The 18247-nt window shown below is 47.0% G+C and overlaps 1 protein-coding gene across 27 annotated transcripts in view; it reads left to right on the top strand.

Annotated features, from left to right (window-relative positions):
- The window catches only part of epb41l2 (erythrocyte membrane protein band 4.1 like 2), an 86212-nt gene that overhangs the window by 55882 nt on the left and 12083 nt on the right, over positions 1-18247 (top strand). For 12 of the 27 annotated variants that reach the window (XM_036975738.1, XM_036975744.1, XM_036975757.1 and 9 more), the window contains exons 5-15: positions 518-560; positions 4907-4982; positions 6249-6467; positions 6744-6831; positions 7984-8136; positions 8456-8553; positions 10753-10925; positions 13646-13740; positions 16656-16709; positions 16829-16861; positions 17431-17493. In XM_036975738.1, coding sequence (XP_036831633.1) covers positions 518-560; positions 4907-4982; positions 6249-6467; positions 6744-6831; positions 7984-8136; positions 8456-8553; positions 10753-10925; positions 13646-13740; positions 16656-16709; positions 16829-16861; positions 17431-17493 — 1095 coding nt within the window. Of the gene's footprint in view, positions 1-517; positions 561-4906; positions 4983-6248; positions 6468-6743; positions 6832-7983; positions 8137-8455; positions 8554-10752; positions 10926-13645; positions 13741-15081; positions 16405-16655; positions 16710-16828; positions 16862-17430; positions 17494-18247 lie in introns of those variants that run through there. The other 15 variants (XM_036975741.1, XM_036975761.1, XM_036975762.1 and 12 more) reach the window with 4 other exon arrangements.

The raw sequence follows: 18247 nt of genomic DNA, 5'->3' as shown, positions 1-18247 counted from the left end.
GCGGGAAAAGGCTGTATAATATAGGCTAGTGTAGTTTAGTGGAATGGGTTTTCATCGTGTGTGTGTTTTTTATATGAAAGTGGAGCACAGAAGTCGAAGGATCAGACCAGTAACGACAACCGTGGCGAGTTTTGTTGTCTGGATTGGTGCTAAATGTACTTTTTGTTGTTGTTGTATTTTACAGCAGCTCTGTGCCTAATGCTTCCCTCTGTCTTGTTTTTGATGACGCTCGTCTTGACATACCTGATCTCCTACAGTACTTACATGAGAAATGGCACAGTGTTCTTATGTTTTAGATGGTGCATCTTGCCTAGTAGTTATTTGCAATATGGACGCTTTCACAATCAAAATCCCACCTGCATTTGTCTAACATGAGTTGCCAATCACCATGGTTACTCAACAGGGAAACTATGAAGTCTGTGGTCAGTGAACTGCTAGAAGTCTGATACTGTGTGGTTTGAAGTGCTGCATGCTTGTTGAAACCAAAACGAGTAGCTCCTTTGTTTCTCTTTTATAGTGCTGGTTGGACCCTACAAAGGAGATCAAACGTCAGATCCGCAGTAAGTTGTGTTTTTTAAAACCTCTTGAAACCTATTTCTGTATGAGGTTTCTCATTAAGTTACCGGGCCACCATGGTACTCACTAATTGGCTTTACTGTACATACCAACCTAATGAAAGGCTTCCACACTATACCCTGTTATTTCACCCACCATTTTCTCCCCGTTCACTGTACGCTCTCTTCCGATAGCCCTAATAGCTAATGTAACTGTTGATATTTACTAGATCTTTTGCAGAGACACATTTTTATTTTTTTTATTTTTTCATGAGTGAGATACTCTTTTCACATCTGGACATTGGATTGCAGTAATTCTGGATGGGGCTGGGGAGGGGGAATGTGTTGGGGATTATGTGTGTTGGGTGGAGGGAGGCTGCGCTCTGCTGAACCTCTGGGCAGAGAGAAGGGAAGGGGGGCGCTCCCCACCCCCAGTCTGATACTCCCAGAGCACTTAGCTTCCAGTAACACCGGCCAGACGTTTGCACATAGTTACACCCCCGAGGGAATTCAACATGTAGCGATGGGAACAGCGGCTCCGAGCGGAGGTACTTTCTGTCCAGGGATGCGTTAAGAGTGTAACACGTCGTGCAGTACAGCCCCAGTGGCCTGCAACAGGCCTCTTCTGTTCCACCGACTCTTACAGTGGTCATTCTACCTGGCTGTCCAAAAGCCAAACCTATGCCACTTTTCTAGCCTTATCTCTCAGTCTTGTTTGGACTGGTTCAACACCTTGTGTCATTAAGTGAGAAACAGACATATGCCCTTTGAGATAAATTCAAAATATCTGGAGCGCTGGCTGATAAGGGAGGCCACCGTTAGACTGACTTGACTGATTCAGATCAGTAGGCAGGCGGAGTTCACAATCAGGCCTGCAACTGAAATCACTAGGGGTTTATGTTACTAACTCACATGTCACTGACTACCAGTGGGTTCCAGTGAAATCATAGATATTGGCGCACTCCATTTTCTTTAGCATATGAAATGAATCCCTCTTCGTTAAGATAATGGCCTGTGCTCTCGCTGGTTGGGGTTTGAGTGCTCTCTCCGCAGAGAGATGGAAAGACTTGGAACGCAGCAGTGCAGAGGAAATTGCCCTGACATGAAGTCATCTTCTCTGGGATAGAATTTTGTGCAGCTTGACTCTGGACATGATGTCACCAATGTGTGTGTGGGTGGAGGTAACATGCGAGAGAGACCGGACGATGGAGAAGCTTTGTATTTGTTTCACTTATTGAACCTATTGTGTAGGATTTCAGAACAGTGGTGTATTGCTGGTGGATATCATTCTATGATATGATACACCCCATTTTCATTTAAGGTGTCTGTTTACCCTGTTTACCCTGTAATAGTGTTCAATGGTGTGTGTGTGACTGGGGAATGGAGGCTGTCACATGACATGAATTGAGGCCTCTGGTCGGACCCACTTATCTGCAGGCTGTGACTCTGACTGGAACGTTTCAAGGATAACTGAAAAGCGAGGCAGAGCGGAGGGGGGAGACTGAAATCCACTGTGTCCCTGTCACACCACCACGGTTGGACCTTTTTGCATGGGCATCTTTGGAAAAACAGTTACTTTTTAATGAGTCTGCCTATGAATGCTCACTGGGGAAATTACCCTGACTTCCAAAGGTGCTTCTGTGTGCTAGATAACACCAGTTTTTATTTTTCTCTCTCTCGATATTCGTCCTCTTTCACACCTGGAATACTACATTTAATGGGATCATTGAAGCTACTGTTCTGCAAAGTTTTCCTGCCACACACACCCACCAGAAAAACACAATGTTCCTGGACAGATCAAGTGGTATTAGTCCCTCGGATTGAGATAGTCATGTGATTAGAGCTTCAACCTCCCAGTAGCACCAGTGAATGAACCCTCCCCTCATTGATTGTGAAGGGTGATCGTCCAGACATGTGACTTGCTCTGAGCCAGCTGCCTCGCATTCCAGTGTATCAGTCTTTAATTTGCCCCCAAGCTTCCTCAAATGGTCACTGACCTCCTCCGCTCAGTCCAGCTGAAGGACAACGGCCACAATATGACTACTGTTGGAACAGTGCCGCTGGGGTCATTTTTGGAATTCCTCTAACATATTTGACATATCCTGTATCCCATGGCCAGGCTAAGCGTGGGTGAATTCAGCATGGTTTCCCTTCGCATGTCTTGTGGGAAAATAAAGTACTACTTTTTTTGTTGTTGTATGATTTTCTTTGACCTCTCAGTTGTTCAGACTTCCTGAATTCCTTCCCGTTTTCGCCACACCGTCAATGGAATTGTTTGCTTGCCTGGCTTTTCGTCCCAACGTTCACTCTCACATGGCCTTGGGATTCTGGGAAGGATGAAAAGCAGAGCCCTTCGTTGCTGCAGCAGAATAAATGGTCCCCATGGGATCACTTCATAATTACTCTGTTCCAGCGTACTGTCCAGACGAGACCCGGGACACTCACTCGCCTGCAGCTGAACAGAAAGGACATTACTATCGCTCTCCACTGATGAGCAACACAGAACCTCCACTGGGAGGTTTTCATTATTTCATTATCCCTTTTCTGCATAGAAAAATCCATAATTCCTAATACGTTTCAGACTGTACATTTCAGGGAAAGACCATTAAGTCTGTTATGTCAGGACACGGTTGACATTTGTTTTCAATTAAGCCGTTGTGTAACGTCCCTCGCCCAGATGAAAGAGGGAGAGAGAGAGACTGTCGTCATCATCATCCATCTCTTCTCTCCCCGGGTGTAATCAGGCTAGCGCTAGCCCATACCTCTCTCGCTCTCCGCTAGCGGTTGCTAGGTGACAGCCAGCCCTAGCCTAATGCTGACGAAGCTTTAGGCATCGCCACATCAAGCCAGTGGTCTATGACTGGACACGTGCGCGCGCACGCACAGAAATGAGGCGATAGTGTGTATCAGCACTGCTCATCCTGTCTCATCTCACATGGCGCTCTCGAATCGTTGATAACAGGAAGTGGTAGGTAAACATGGAGCCTTGCAAAAGGCTCTTAAGCCCATCTGACCCCAACACCAAGTAGTCTCTCTACTTGTAGGCTACTACTAGAAAGTACGTTACTTACGTAAAAGTTACTCCGTGTCATGATTAAGTGTCAAGGATTTGAGTTAGAATTGTTTTATTAACCCATCCACCACCCCCTTCTTTGGAGCACACGTCTTTTTTTTTGGTACAGACTTTTGTTTTGATCCATGTATATACATATCACACTTTACATATACATTTTCCATACATGGTACTTTTCTAAACAGCGGTCACAACAATAATTCATGACCGAAACATGAGCCCTTTAATCCCACCTCACAGCCACTCTCAGCCCATCACAACTATCACCGTAGACCACCCTGTTTGGTGTGTGCCATATGTTTTGCAATTGTGACGTGAAGTTGATTTGAGAGTTGCTGAACGGGTTTTTCTGAAATGTACTGTGTTCTCCGCTAGCTGGTTGAACCTAAATCCAGCCCTTTTCTACTGATTTTTAAATCCCCTCAGTGTGTCCAATGATGAATACCCAAAACAGAGTGTGAGCGGTATGTTGAAAGGCCCTGTTTCTGTTCTGCTATTTTTGATGAGTCTCTTTGTGCCACGGTACAGCACCAAATCAAAATTCCTCTCACCAGGTCTTTCCAGGCTTGACAAAACTCCACTTCAAAGAGAAGACCCCAATTGTATACTCCTCACGGCATCTCTCCTTTTCAAAACCCATTGGAGGAGAAGACCGAGGTCCCGCCCCTCTGACCTTCTCCTCCAATGTGTTTTGAAAAGGAGACGAGGAGAGAGGAATGCCAGGAGTATGCAATTCAGATCTTCACAAAGCCTCTCCTCACGGGTCTTAGCTGTTGTGTAATTGCGTGCAGCTGCTACATCCTTCCCAGTGTGTCATCTTGTTCTCTTTCTATCTCTCTGCCCGTCTCTTTTTCCTCTCCTTCTTTCCCCCCGCTCTCTGATTCCCTCTTCTCCACCACTATACATACATGCACGCACGCACACACACACACACCTACCTACCTTACGATGAGCACAGCTGTTGGGGCTGTGCCACTTCTTTTAGCAGAGTGTGTGTTCTAAGCACATCTGGTTCTTAGCACATCTGGCCCGGCATGCCGCCATCGCTTGTTTTTCTGTGTTGGTTATTTTACACTAAATGCATAATTATCCTTCCTCTACATACAAACGCTCACCCAAATGAATCAGCTAGAGTCGGTTCGTCTTTGTTTGAACACACGCGGCCTGGACTTATGGCTTAGAAATAATGATCACATGTTATGACGATATAGATCAAGTATTTCCTTTCACTCTTTTGATCAGATGAGACCCTGGTTTTTTTTCTGTTCCGTTTCCACAGATGCCACCTGGCAGTTTGCGTTCAATGTCAAGTTCTACCCCCCTGATCCATCCCAGCTGACCGAGGATATTACCAGGTATAATACTGTCCCTTTCATCAGGAAACAAAGAGGTCAAACAGCCATGACACACACACACACACCACATCTGTTTAGTCCCCACTCCTTCAATTGTACATTTTGAATGTTTGGCTTTATTGTGTTAGTCATAAAGCAAAGAAAATGGATCTGCCCAGTCGCGCAAACAAATCATGTTTTTATACCACACAGATGGCCCGGAGCAGTCTCAAACCTACAGTCTGTTAATACTTTGCATTCACACTATTTGGACATCTTTCCAGAGTATTTTGTACACAGGCTTTATGAGGGAAATGTAAATACATGTACTGTTATGGTATGTACAGTACATGCTATTGATTTTCAGACAGCATGCCCATACAGAATGTACATGCAGAATGTAGCTAAACACACACACACAAGCAAGCACTGTTATTCAATGTACAACTGGTCTGTATAACCTAGTCCAGATCCAGTAAAGGCAAGTCCGTTGCTGTACAGTAGTTTTACACTGCAGTAGCAACTGGTTGATGAGGTCAGAAGAGCAGAACACTGAGGGGGGAGGGAACGGTGGGCATCCACTGAGCGTTCAATGTCTTTGTGTGTGTGTGTGTGTGTCCCTAGCTTCCCAGTGTCTAATCATTCCCTGATCCGAGCCCTCAGCCGGTGCACTCCCATCACTGAGCCGCTGCCTAAACTAGCGTAGAAATGCCCTCTTTGATCTGCTCCCGTCAAAAGGTTGCAGTAATATCCAGTGCAGTGGAGCGGTCTTCAGCCTCCAGAGTTTAGTTTCAGTACAGCCCCAGGGCCAAGGTCACAGGCAGTATGCTACTTCTGCATCTCTGAGTCTGCAGGCTGCACACCGTGAGAGGGGGGGGGGGGGGGGGGGGGGGGGGGGTTTTGCGTGCGTGCAGATGGTTGCCCTCCGTTGCCTGTGACGTTGGCCCTGGGGCTGTACTGAAACTAAACTCTGCAGGCTGAAGACCACTGCACTGAATATGGCTGCAACCTTTTGCTATTTCTGTATGGTATTTCTGCTTCTCTGCAGGCTGCTGCACTACTGTAACGTACAGGAAAACGCCCCCCTCCCACCATCTAACCCACAGGTTTCACATGCGTGTTGTGTCAGAACTGAAGTAGTGGGCTAGTGTCATGAGAAATGTACAGACCAGAATTACAACCTGTGGTTCATGCCTCAATGTGGTTATGGACTGTGACTCTCTCCCTCCACCCCTCCTCCTCCTCCTCGTCGTCCCATCTCTCTCTTTTCTCTCCGTCTCCCTGTAGATATCTCCTGTGCCTTCAGCTCCGACAGGACATAGTGTCGGGGCGTCTGCCCTGCTCCTTCGTCACCCACTCCCTGCTGGGTTCCTACGCCCTGCAGGCCGAGCTGGGAGACCATGACTCCGGCGAGCACCGCCTCGATTACATCAGCGACTTCCAGTTCGCCCCCTCACAGACCAAGGAGATGGAGGAGAAGGTGGTGGAGCTCCACAAAACTCACAGGTCAGGGCCGTTTGGGGCAAAGTGACAATGACACTGTGTCATAGTTTTAGGGGAGATTAAATATTATAGCTAAAAGGGAACTCTTTAAAACCTAGGACTGGGGAGAGACACCTGTGTAGAAATTAGTTGGAAATGACCCATGGACTTTACAGGTACTGTGATCATTATCATACTTTGAATTCCCGTTTTCAGGACCTGCCACTTCAGATCATTCACTTGAACTCTTCACCTCTGTGTTTGTTTACAATAGATTGTTTGTTTTGTCTACTTTTCTAGAGGGATGACTCCTGCTCAAGCAGATGCCCAGTTCTTAGAAAACGCTAAGAAGTTGTCGATGTACGGTGTGGATCTCCACCACGCCAAGGTGCCTAGCTGCCACACAAAGTGGTTTTGAAATGTCCAATTCAACCAGAAATTATGTTTGAGAAATAATTCCTGTATTTATTTTGGGGGAAATGTGAGGAAAAACATTTTTTAGGTTTGTAAAATGCCCTGCGATGAGAAAATGTGAAGCTGATGGCGGTAAGAAAGGTGAATGAACTGTAAGCTGTAGTGTGGATATCCTCTGCACAAGGAGGCATAGCTTGCTGGTCAGTATTCGAACTTAGTCATTAGTCCCAGGAACTGTTCTACTATGCTCCATTCGTTGTGTATAGAGGTCTGGAAGAAACGCCTGTGAGAGCACACAGGACTCAGGGAGGCTCCTTTGATGTGGTGTGCATTGAGGGGAAGAGAGGGCGCCGGAAAACAGAAAGCCAAAGCATTTCAAGTGGAAAAGAGAGCCGGCCCTACCACCGCGTCAGCTGTACAAACACATGTGGTGGATTGGAGCCGGAGCTCTTTTCACTGGGCCATCGACATGGGAACAGCCCCGTGGAATGAACCCTTGTCTCTCCACGTGGACTCGACATGGGTTGAAAATACTCAGAGAAATATTTGGTCCAGAGAGGGAGAAAGGGAATGAGAGGGAGAGCGATAAGGTGGGAGAGAAGGATCAGTGACCTCTTAGTACATATCCCAACCGTCAGTGAGAAAAGTACATGTCAGGCCCACATGTCCTCTCACTCGCTCATGCTATCTTACTTTCTCTGTGGGCAGGGAATGCAGGTCATGTGGAAAAGCATGCCAAGGCCATGCGGAGTGAGAGGGTTTGGTTAAAAGCCATGCATTGGCATCTAATAGTTGCCATGCCCATCGGCGGGGATGGATTTTCCTCATTTTACCGTTGAATACACAAATCAATAGTCACTCTGTATCTATCCATACAGCCGGACTTTAAAAGGCCCTTTATGGCGTCATGCAAGCTTGATAACAACGTTACCATTGAGTTGTGATGGGATGATTGAATATCCAGCCTTTTAGTTGTATGTTATATCAAATAATTCCATTGTGCTCCTTGGCGAAATCTGAGACTGTTGTCTGTTCTCTCCTTGTTGTCTATACTGCATACTTGACTGTGTTTTCTCTTCATTGTACTTTGTTGAACTGTTGCTTTGGCTGGTGTCTTTGTCTGCAGGACTCTGAGGGAGTGGACATCATGTTGGGAGTGTGTGCCAACGGCTTGCTGATCTACAAAGACCGACTCCGGATAAACCGCTTTGCCTGGCCCAAAATCCTCAAGATTTCCTACAAACGCAGCAACTTCTATATCAAAATCAGGCCGGGAGAGGTACGGAACAGCACCGCCCTCAGAGGAAAACACTAGACATTTCCACATTTTGGAGTTGTCCTTTTCGAAAGCCCACTCGAGAGAGCAGCCGTAGGAAGCAGACTCCTTCATTGAGCCAAATACTGACAGTGTTAGGAGATGGTTTGATTGTACAGAGGGAAATACTGACATTTAGATATTTCTTTCTTAACGCCCATTCAAACTAGTCTTGGAGGTGGGGGCGTTGGGTCCATATCTCTGTCTTTTGTAGCGCGTATGTTTTCTAACTAAGCTAGTCTCTAGTACTCAGGGGAACTCACGTCTATACTCTGCTTTCCAGACAGAGCAGTTTGAGAGCTCTGTGGGCTTCAAGCTGCCCAACCACCGCGCTGCCAAGAGGGTCTGGAAGGTCTGTGTGGAGAATCACACCTTCTTCAGGTAACACTCACTGTCAGCATCCATGTCAACAACCCCTACATTTCTGTTGAACTTAATCCTGTTCACCTCTAACTCACTGCATCAGACTTGAAAAGATGTCTGAACTAGGAAGAGCTAGTGTGTTAGGTCCTTTGAAGTCTGTTGTTTTTGAATGATTGCACCATTTGTTAAAATGTTCTGTTCCACCTTTTACATCCATCTACAGGCCCTTTCTAACCTGTTGACTCTGTGAAATGCGTGTCTAAGCTAACACAGACAGTCGGAGCCCATGTCAAACCACAGTGGAGCATGTTAAATTGCATTTCCCCCCCCCACAGTCTGAAGTGTGTACCAACTGGAGTGTGTAATTGGCCAGTCTCTAGGGAGCACTAAGTTCCTCCGAGTCTTCCTGTCCAGTGCAAAGAGATGGAGCACAGTGGAGTGGAGCGAGGCCATTGTGCACTTATTTGTTTAAGCAGCTTCTCCGTCCGAGGCCTAAAGCCATGGCCATTATCATGCGCTTAAACTGTCTTCTTAGCGTCCGCTCTGCAGGGATGTATCATTAAGGAAGGAACTGTCCCACACTGGGGATTAAGAATGAGCAAACATTTAATATCCTTTAGGAAAGCAGAGTCCCTCAGACCCACTGATAGAGATGTCTTTCAACCGTGAAACCCCAACTTCTCGCTCCCAGATCAGCCCGTCCCTTGGGGGTTCATCTGTCTTGACGTCATTTTAAACGCAACGCCCTATGGTTGGAATCACCCCAGCAACACATTACGTTAAATAAATCCCACCTGCGGCGCCTTGCATTGTTTGACAGTTTGTAAGAGGAGTGTCGGCCCATGGCAAATTGGAACCAGATTCGCCATGGAGATCCTCGGCTGTTTAATCGAGCTATGTTGTTCTTGGCACAGATGACAAGGAGGGGAGCCACAGCCTCAACAAATGCAAAGCAAAAAAAAATGCTCGCTGCCTTCTACTCAACCACTAATAGCCAAAGCCCAATAGCACCTCTCTCCTCTATGATTCAGATCCTCTGTGTGCTAAATCAACTCCTAATAATGACTCTCCTTAAACTGCCATCTGCTTAATGGTCTTGTACACTGATATCAATACCAATGAGAGCTTTAATCAGCCCGGTCAATATCGGTTTGGGCCAAAGAACTTGGCCGAAGAGCTTGATCAAATAGCGGCTTCTTTTGGACTCTGTTGTGAAGGCATGATGTCATGTCAGACCCAGGCCCTGGCTGTGCTGGGATGGAGAAGTCGTGCCGGGGATGCTGAGATCATGATGGAATCTACAGAGACCCTGACACACCAGCAGCACGCCCAGGGCCAGCGTGTTTGAATGGAGTTGAAATCAGCTCTGACCTGCACGCCCCTGTGTTTAAACAACAGACCGCCGCCCCAATGTGCCTGTAGAAGAGCAGAGAGCAATTGCCTCACTTTATGGACGCCACTGTGGCTAAACCTGACACCACTAGGACGACGCCAGAGACATCTGGACTGAGTGCCTCCCCTCTCCCCTCTGCTCCAGCCTGCCGGCCCCTCAGGCTGGGCACGGGCCTGTTTGAAGGAACTTCTGCTCTCTGTCTGTCTGTCTGTCTGTCTGTCTGTCTGTCTGTCTGTCTGTCTGTCTGTCTGTCTGTCTGTCTGTCATAGCGTGCGCGTGAAAAATTTCTGATTTAAGGGGCTCTGCGAAGTGAATGGGGGGAGCTGTACGGGCAGGAAAGCCCTGTCGCCATAGGAGATTAAGGATAGGGGCAGGGAGGTTTGCGACCAGCCCTCCCCCACTCCCACCTCTGTCTCCCGATAATATTTAGTCCCAAACACAACTGTGACTCAGAGCAGAGCCAGCTAAGGGGAATAAGAGACAGCTAAATGTTCGGCGCCCTTTACAGCTGTGTTTACTTACGGTCACTGACAAACAATGAGACTGTTGAATGGATCCCTTATACCTGCGTCTTCATGACTCATCCTTAGCCTTAGCCTCTGTGTGTAAATAGAGAGGTTATGTTTATCACTTTGGCTTCAGCGGTGGTCCCAGTTTACTGGCATGAAATAGAGTACTAGGCTTTCTTCCAATGAAAAATCTATCTACTCTCACAGTCTTCCAGTAAACTGAAATACGTTTTGCATACTGCCACTAAACTGGATATGAAAAAGTTTTGTTTTCAGAATAGTATTGATCTTATTTTGGTCCTATTCTCGCTCTAGGCTGATGACTCCAGAAGCACCCATTAAAGCCAAGTTTCTCACGCTGGGCTCCAAGTTCCGATACAGTGGGCGGACCCAGGCCCAGACACGACAGGCCAGCACCCTCATCGACAGGCCGGCACCCTACTTCGAGCGCACCTCCAGCAAGCGTATCTCACGAAGCCTGGATGGAGGTAGGCCGTGGCACTAGACAAACACACACACATTTGGGATGCCATATTACTATGCCCACTACTAAACTACAGGCTCCGCTGAGTCAGTCCATAGCTATCTCTGCAGGAGGAGTGGAGAGTGTTACTCGGTGGAATATGGCCTCTACACCCGGCCTTCACAAGCAGTAAGTCTCTTTGTGTGACCATCAGGGAGCTCTCATTCAGTCCGCTCAAGGCAAACGGCGTAGGGGGACGTCACAGAACCACCTCCCCCGGCCTCGTCATCAAAGAGATATTTAGAGAAACTGCTGGGGAAACACTCCAAACCGGAGAGGGAGCGAAGGAGGGAACGTAACAAAGGACCCGCAAGGTCAGAGGAAAATCATTACAGTGAGACGTACAAAAAGAAACACAACCCTGTTCAGATGTCTCTGTATGACCGCAGTCCTCAACATGCCCCAGCATGCCTTCTGTTTCGCCTCGATCAATTGTTAACCTTTAGAGCACACTAACACCATCCTCCTAGTTTGTTCAAACCGTCTCGTCTAAAGTGTTTAGAGCGGAGCCAGTGTCCTATACGGGGTCAGCCAGTGAGTGTGTGTGTGTAGCTAGCTGTATGCATGACTTCCTCCCCATCATGGGCATTTGGTTAGATATGGGAAATGACTCCAACATCTGTTTCCCTTTGTTTGGGAATGACTGGGGATGAATCCGGACTCATTCGTCTTGACCAGGGGATTTCAAAAGTGTTTCAATGGCTGGACTGTATACGTGACACTATACATTTACCACGGGAAAGAAACCGTGCCAGTAAAGCAATTGCACGCATGAAGGATGTTGTCAGTCATTAGGCCTATTTTCAACCATTGAAAGCGTTCTAGAACTTGCTCTGAGCAAAACTTAGTGTCCAGTTGATTTGGGGAATTAGACTGAAATGCAGTAGTACTGGACTGTAGCCTGCAAGCAGGCTGCCATGAAGATTAAATGCAGGTGATGCTGTAGCTGATAGTGTTGTTGTAATTAAACCCGGGAATCTAAGCTTGAACATGTACCGGTGGTTCCTGTGACAGATCGAATAGCGTGTAATATTGACCCATCTGCATTTTGCTTCCCACTACATCAGCACTAATCCAGGAGGAGAGTGCTAGCTCGACAAACATGAATCGCCAAATGAATGTTGGTTACTCAATATTCTACGTTGCCGTGAGTAGCCTACAACGATTGAATGAGGCGAGGGCTTTTGCCCTTCTTCCTCCCTCTGTCTAGCTTGAAGATCTGAAGGTACTAGGATAACTAAATCAAATATCCCAAATACCCAGAGTGCACCAGGGCTATTCGTTATTAAAGGGTTACTCTACTCTACTCAGTCCAGCTGTGGGCTAACCTGGCCTGCTCTGGAATCTCCATTCTTTGCTTCCTTCCCTCCTTTCCACTCCGGTATGTAGGTCCTCTCTGAGGAGCCTCTTGATCGTTCACCATCAATGCTCTATACTATTAATTCCCTCTAGCCCCGCCGTAGTAGAGGCGATCAAGAGAAGAGACGTCGGGAACCATTTGTTCTCTGTCTGGCCAGCTGTGGAGTCTTCTCTGTGCTCTGATTGAGACAAAGATCTGGCCCCTGATTAGGGCCCCCAGACCCAGTAAGCCCCCAGAGCTTTAGAGAGGGTCACAGCTGGTATGGGACCGGGACTGGGATTCTGAACGAGGCGGCGCTAGCTGAGGAGAATTTGGTTCTGGTTTCTGGAGCAATTATTCTCGCTTTCCCCAACACATGGCACAACAATACAGGGAGTGGCGGCTGTGCTGTGGGTGGCATGGTCGGTTACAGATGATAACAGGTTCCATATCACACCGCCACCATATCAAACCCTCACAACTAAACCTCAAGAATCCATGAACGGACCACTCTGTCTGTGTGTGTGTGTGTGTGTGTGTGTGTGTGTGTGTGTGTGTGTGTGTGTGTGTGTGTGTGTGTGTGTGTGTGTGTGTGTGTGTGTGTGTGTGTGTGTGTGTGTGTGTGTGTGTGTGTGTGTGTGTTGGCACTACTAAATCCACTACTGTACACTACTGCTATTCATGACATGTCAATTACTGTAGTTTCACATAGATCTAGCATGCTGTGTCATTTTTCTCTGAGCTCTTTTCATCTGAATAGCTATTGGAAGTAGGCCTATACTATAGCTAAAACAAATAGCCATGTCTGGTATGTACTATGAATCTGTGCAATCATGGTCTTCTTTCATATGAACCAGATTAAACTGTGCTCTGTGGTTAGAGTGCCCTCTGCTGGCCAGGTGTTGACTTTAGGACTTCCAGGGACTTCATGATATGTATTGTGATTCTCACGATTCTATATGTGTTGCGGTTTGATACTGCCATTTTATTAAATGCGATTTGATGTTCCAAACATATTGCTCAGCATATGTCTGCTGCAGAGAGGTGAGAGAGCCATGAGACAATTAGTTTTCATTAGTCCTTGATAAAAAAAAGGGCTGAAAACATGTTGGGTCTATATTTATTTATTTAGTATTTTTTTAAAGATGGAGAACAGCAGGTTTAGCTAACGCTACCTAACAAAACATAACGATATTGTGATGTGACTGTCGATTTTGTATTTTTATCACGAGTTGACATTAGAATTGATGTGCTGAGCTGAATATCATTCGGAAGTATGCGTAAATGAATGGAGAATATAGTTGTTATATAAAGCTGTGTGTGTTGTCTCCTCTGTGCCCCTCTAGCTCCAATGATTAACGTGACCGAGGCCCAGGAGTCAGCCCCCACCTCTTGGGAGAACGGCAGGGAGCCTGGCCTGGAACTCTCCTCTGACTCCAAGGTGAGAGAGGAGGCAGGGGGATGTTCACACTCGGTCTCTCCTCTCTCTCTAGGTAGAATGAGACATCCCGTTGTTGGACCGGGACTGAATTGTCTGTCTGTTCCTAATCCCATTTGTCTCAAAGAAATTCCCTCAAGGTTTCACTACAGGGGAACTCAATTCATTGTATGTCTACTGTCTAGCTTAGAATAACTAGCCTATTGTTCTGTTCGTTAGATTGTATGTAAACCAACCAGTATAGTGACTTAATCTTTGTGTATTTGGTTTTGTCACGTTCCCCGCCCCTCCTCAAAAGATCTACTGTGTAATGTGTTTCTTTGCGTTTTGACAAATCTACCGAACAAACCCCAACATTCAGCCCAGTAGTCAAAACAACAGCCGCTGGAGCAGTGTATAGTTTAATTGAATTAGCTGGAGCTATAGGATGCCATTCTGAACTGTCTGCTCCGTGCCCCTGCTAGTTCCTATTGGAAGAGTTTAAGACTGGCTTGACATTTGGTAGCTGTATAAAGGATCTTATTCAGTCTTACAGTGAGTTGGCCATGAAAGCCATGTATTCAGTTCGTTATGTAACCTGTGGTACTGAGCGCAAAGAATTCAGAGGCTCATCTCTTCTGTGATAAAGCCCAGTTCATTGGGCACACTGTCTTAGTTGTACTAGGGGTAATGTATCCCGATAGGACCATGGGACCCCCCCCTTTGCAAATGTGATTATTAATCGAGACTCCACTAAGTGGATTTTTGTCCGGCAGATGTTGTCCTGCCATGGCAGGGTAGATGTATGGTTCTCAGGAAGTGAACATGTTAAGAGGACAGAGCTCCAAGTAATTTGAGTTTTGAATTTGATTTGAATGAGGACAACCGGAGTACGACGGTGCTCTAACTCAATCTCAAACACCTTCCTGTTTTTGGGTTTCTTCCCCCCCCGTTATCTCTTCTGACTTCAGTCTGCGTCTCTGTCCACTAATGATGCCAGCTCTAATCCTGTTGTACAGTTGTAGAATGTGATTGACCTCCCTCACACCCCACCCGCCCTCTTTCTCCAGCACCCCCTGACCCCTGACCTTTTCCACTGCCCCCTCTCTGTGACCTCTCGTCTGCACCCCTGACTTGACATGTCTCACTGACTAATAGTGTGTTTCTCTCTCTCCCCCTCTCCTCTCTTTTCCTGTGCACTCTATCCTGTTACTGTTTTATAATTTCTCACACACATTTATTTAATTTTATGGGTTGTGATTTTGCTTGCGTTTCCCCTACTGGCCCCTCCCTGCATGGTGTCTACATGTGGACTGCTCTCTTTCTCTCTCTGCGGCGGGGAAACAATGGTCCCTCACTGTGCAGTCTATCTTCATGTTCCCCCTGTCCTTTTCCTCCTCCTCCTCAATCTCATCCCTTCCTCCCATCCTGGACACCATCTCTGAGCTGGACGTTCTGTCCGACATCTCGGAGGACGGGGACAGGGACTACCCGGGTATCTGGGACCCTGATTGTACCCAGCAGCAGCATGCAGACAGTTTGGCTGCAGCAGAGCAGTACCATCACCAGCCTCTAGAGGCCTCTCCTCCCCCCTCCCCCCTGGCCTGTAGCTCAGAGCCCCAGGAAGGGTCACCTGCCCAGGCCAAGGCTGCCGCTCAATCCAGGCTGGGCCTCTCCCTGCTAGGCATGTTGACGGGCCTGCGCCTGGGCCTCCTTCCCTTCTCTCTGCTGGATGAGGACGGCTACCTCTGCTTTCCCAGTCTGCCCCAGGACTGTGCTGCCTGCTTGGTCCCCGCAGGGTTGCAGCGCTTCCTGCCCCTCTCCTCCCCCTCCCTGGTGCCCTCCTTCATGTTCATCTTGGCTGTGCTGCTGTCTGCCTCCCAGTCCCTGGCTTTGGCCTTCCTCTTGGCCCTGCCCCTGGCCTTGTCGCTGTGCTATCTGGAGCCCAAGGCGCCCGCCCCCGTGGCCAGGCTCTGCTCAGACAAAAACACTGACACACACACTTCCCTGCTGCAGGAAGAGCTGTGTGACCAGCTGTGTGACCCTGCTGCCTAAAGACCGCTACGACACTTTACGCCAACGCAGCGACGGCGCGTCGTTCTCTACGTACTTCTACACACTATTTTGTGCGGGTCAAATTTTGGAACGAATCGCATACGACGCTCCGTCACTTTGTTTGCGTAGGGTGTGTAGGGGCCTTAAGTGGCACCATGTCACTACCTCACCTCCGTGTTCTGCACTCCCTCCCTGTTATGTTTCTCTCTCCGTTTTCCTTCTCCAAACCCTTGATTTTCTGTGTAAAATGACCAAATTGAATTGTAATCTTTCGCCAATCTCCAGAGATCTTAAATTAGAAATCATATTGTACTAGTATTGGCTGCTCTGTCATGAATCCTTTTTGTTAAATGAATAAGAGGAAAAGGATACCTTGTACAACTTTTTAGTGTTGTAAAATGATAAATTCCTGTCATCATCCGTTTCGCTGGAAATGTTGATAAACCGCTAGATGTGTGAATATGTTCAGTATATGTCTGTTATCAAGCTACTTTTGGCCTATAAGGACGTTATTGCAGCGTTTCACTCCCTGCCCCTGTCCTGATCAGTGTTATTATAGTTGCCATTTAATATGCCAGAGTTTCTCACAATTTTTTGAAAACAGTAATAAAAAAAACAACACACGGTAGAAAATACACAAAAAACTTCAAATCAGCTCTACACAGAAACAAGACCAGACCGCCGCCCAGTATCCCAGCCAAGGCCAGCATGTGCACCCCCCCCTCCGTCCAATCATGCCTTACTCTCATGTGGGCGGAGCCTGGCTGCTCCTCCCTCAATCACATGACATCGCACCTTTATGTGGTGCTGCTGGGAATCGGCCTTTCCCATCATCCATTTCACCTTCTCTTTCTCCCAACAAAAACCATTCCCACTACATGCAGGTAGAGGAGGAGCCTAGCGAAGGGGCGGCGGCCACACCTACTGAGGGCACTGAGGTCTGTGAGGGCCCGTTGTACTGCACCTTTTTAAGATGATTTATAATACCATTTATACAGAGCGGTATGGGCAGTGCAGGTGTCAAACTAACATGTCCTTTTCTCCTTGGCACTCGTAGATGAAAGGAGATGAGCCAGACTTCTCCCAACAGGTTGATTTGATTGGTTGTTTGATGGTGTATTTGTCTGTAAATCAGCTGGGGTTTTCCACATCCTCTCTGCGCCTCATTTTGTAGCCTGGGTTTGACTTTTGCTGCAGGAATGTATGCTTTGTTGTTGATATCTTTTTTCTTTTTTGTGCTGGTGCCACTGTGATCTGGGATGTATTTGGTGCGTTTTATTTCCAGGGGGAAAAGGAGTACAACACACTGCTGTCCAACCACGCGCCACCAAAGCTGCACATACTACGGTTTAGGACATTGTTCCGGATAGGCTTGCCTTAGCTGCAGCATTCTAAGGGTTAACACCCAAGTGAGCTCCACATTGTGAGGACTAAGTGTTCTCTTATGTCCACATTTTAGTATTAGAGTTGATCACTACACAGCTGCGGTGAAGTGTGGTTTGGAGAGGGTCCAGTGTGCTTGTGGCCCTGTCCCCACAGCCTCTGTACTGGATCTGTCCTCTGACTGCACAGGTTTTCACCTCTGGCTGCATTTTATTTACTCTTTATTTTTTATTTTTTGCACAAAATGCCTCATGTCTTCATTTTTTGATTCCACAGAGCGGAAGGTTGAGAGTGCAGGGGGAAAATATATATGTCAGACATAGCAATTTAATGTTGGAGGTTGGTATGACTATGATGACTATTGGCGCCTAACTAAAGGGAATCAAAGCCCAAGCCTGTGTCCTCTTGGCTCCTGTCCCAGGCTGACTACTCCAGTCTACCTCTCACTCTCAGGCTCTGTGTGTGTGATTGTGTGTGTTTGAACACCAATGCATGATTCTGCATGAGGGACGGGGATTGGATGCATGTCTGACCCAACAGGGTTTGGTGTTTAGTGGGGTGAGGGTGGCCGCTGATTACCGGCCTATTATTGAGTCTATTCTTTTTTTTTGTGAACATATTATTTAGTATTTCCCGGTGATATCCGACTAATATTGTTTCCCTAACCCATTTAGGGATTTTCCTGCTTTGGTTGGCTTGATTTGAGTTTTGAATTTGTAATGGTACAATAACAAACTAAACCTGCCCCCAAAACGTGGAACTGCCATGATGCCTTATGCCATGTAATTACTAGACTGTCTTTTTACGCTATTAAACGTAAATAAACTACACTTTTATCATGACCTTCCCTTACCGGGGTCATGATAGGAGAAATGACCTGGAATAACCTCATGGAGTGTAGATAATGAGAACAGTATTTCAAACCTTCTGGAGTATGCTGAATGAAAACATTCAAAAAATATATGTAAATGTATTTCAAGTGAAGCCACACTCTGTCACTTATCACCATGGCAACAGCATGTGCTTTATGCCATGTATAAATGTACACCTGTCGAAATGTGACGACGAGACACATTTAAAGCGAAACCCTTGT

Source organism: Oncorhynchus mykiss, chromosome 4, assembly GCF_013265735.2.
Source record: "Oncorhynchus mykiss isolate Arlee chromosome 4, USDA_OmykA_1.1, whole genome shotgun sequence".
In the NCBI taxonomy this organism is placed as follows: Eukaryota; Metazoa; Chordata; class Actinopteri; order Salmoniformes; family Salmonidae; genus Oncorhynchus; species Oncorhynchus mykiss.
The sequence above is the reverse complement of the archived record's forward strand: the minus strand, read 5'-3'. Positions and strand labels throughout refer to the sequence as shown.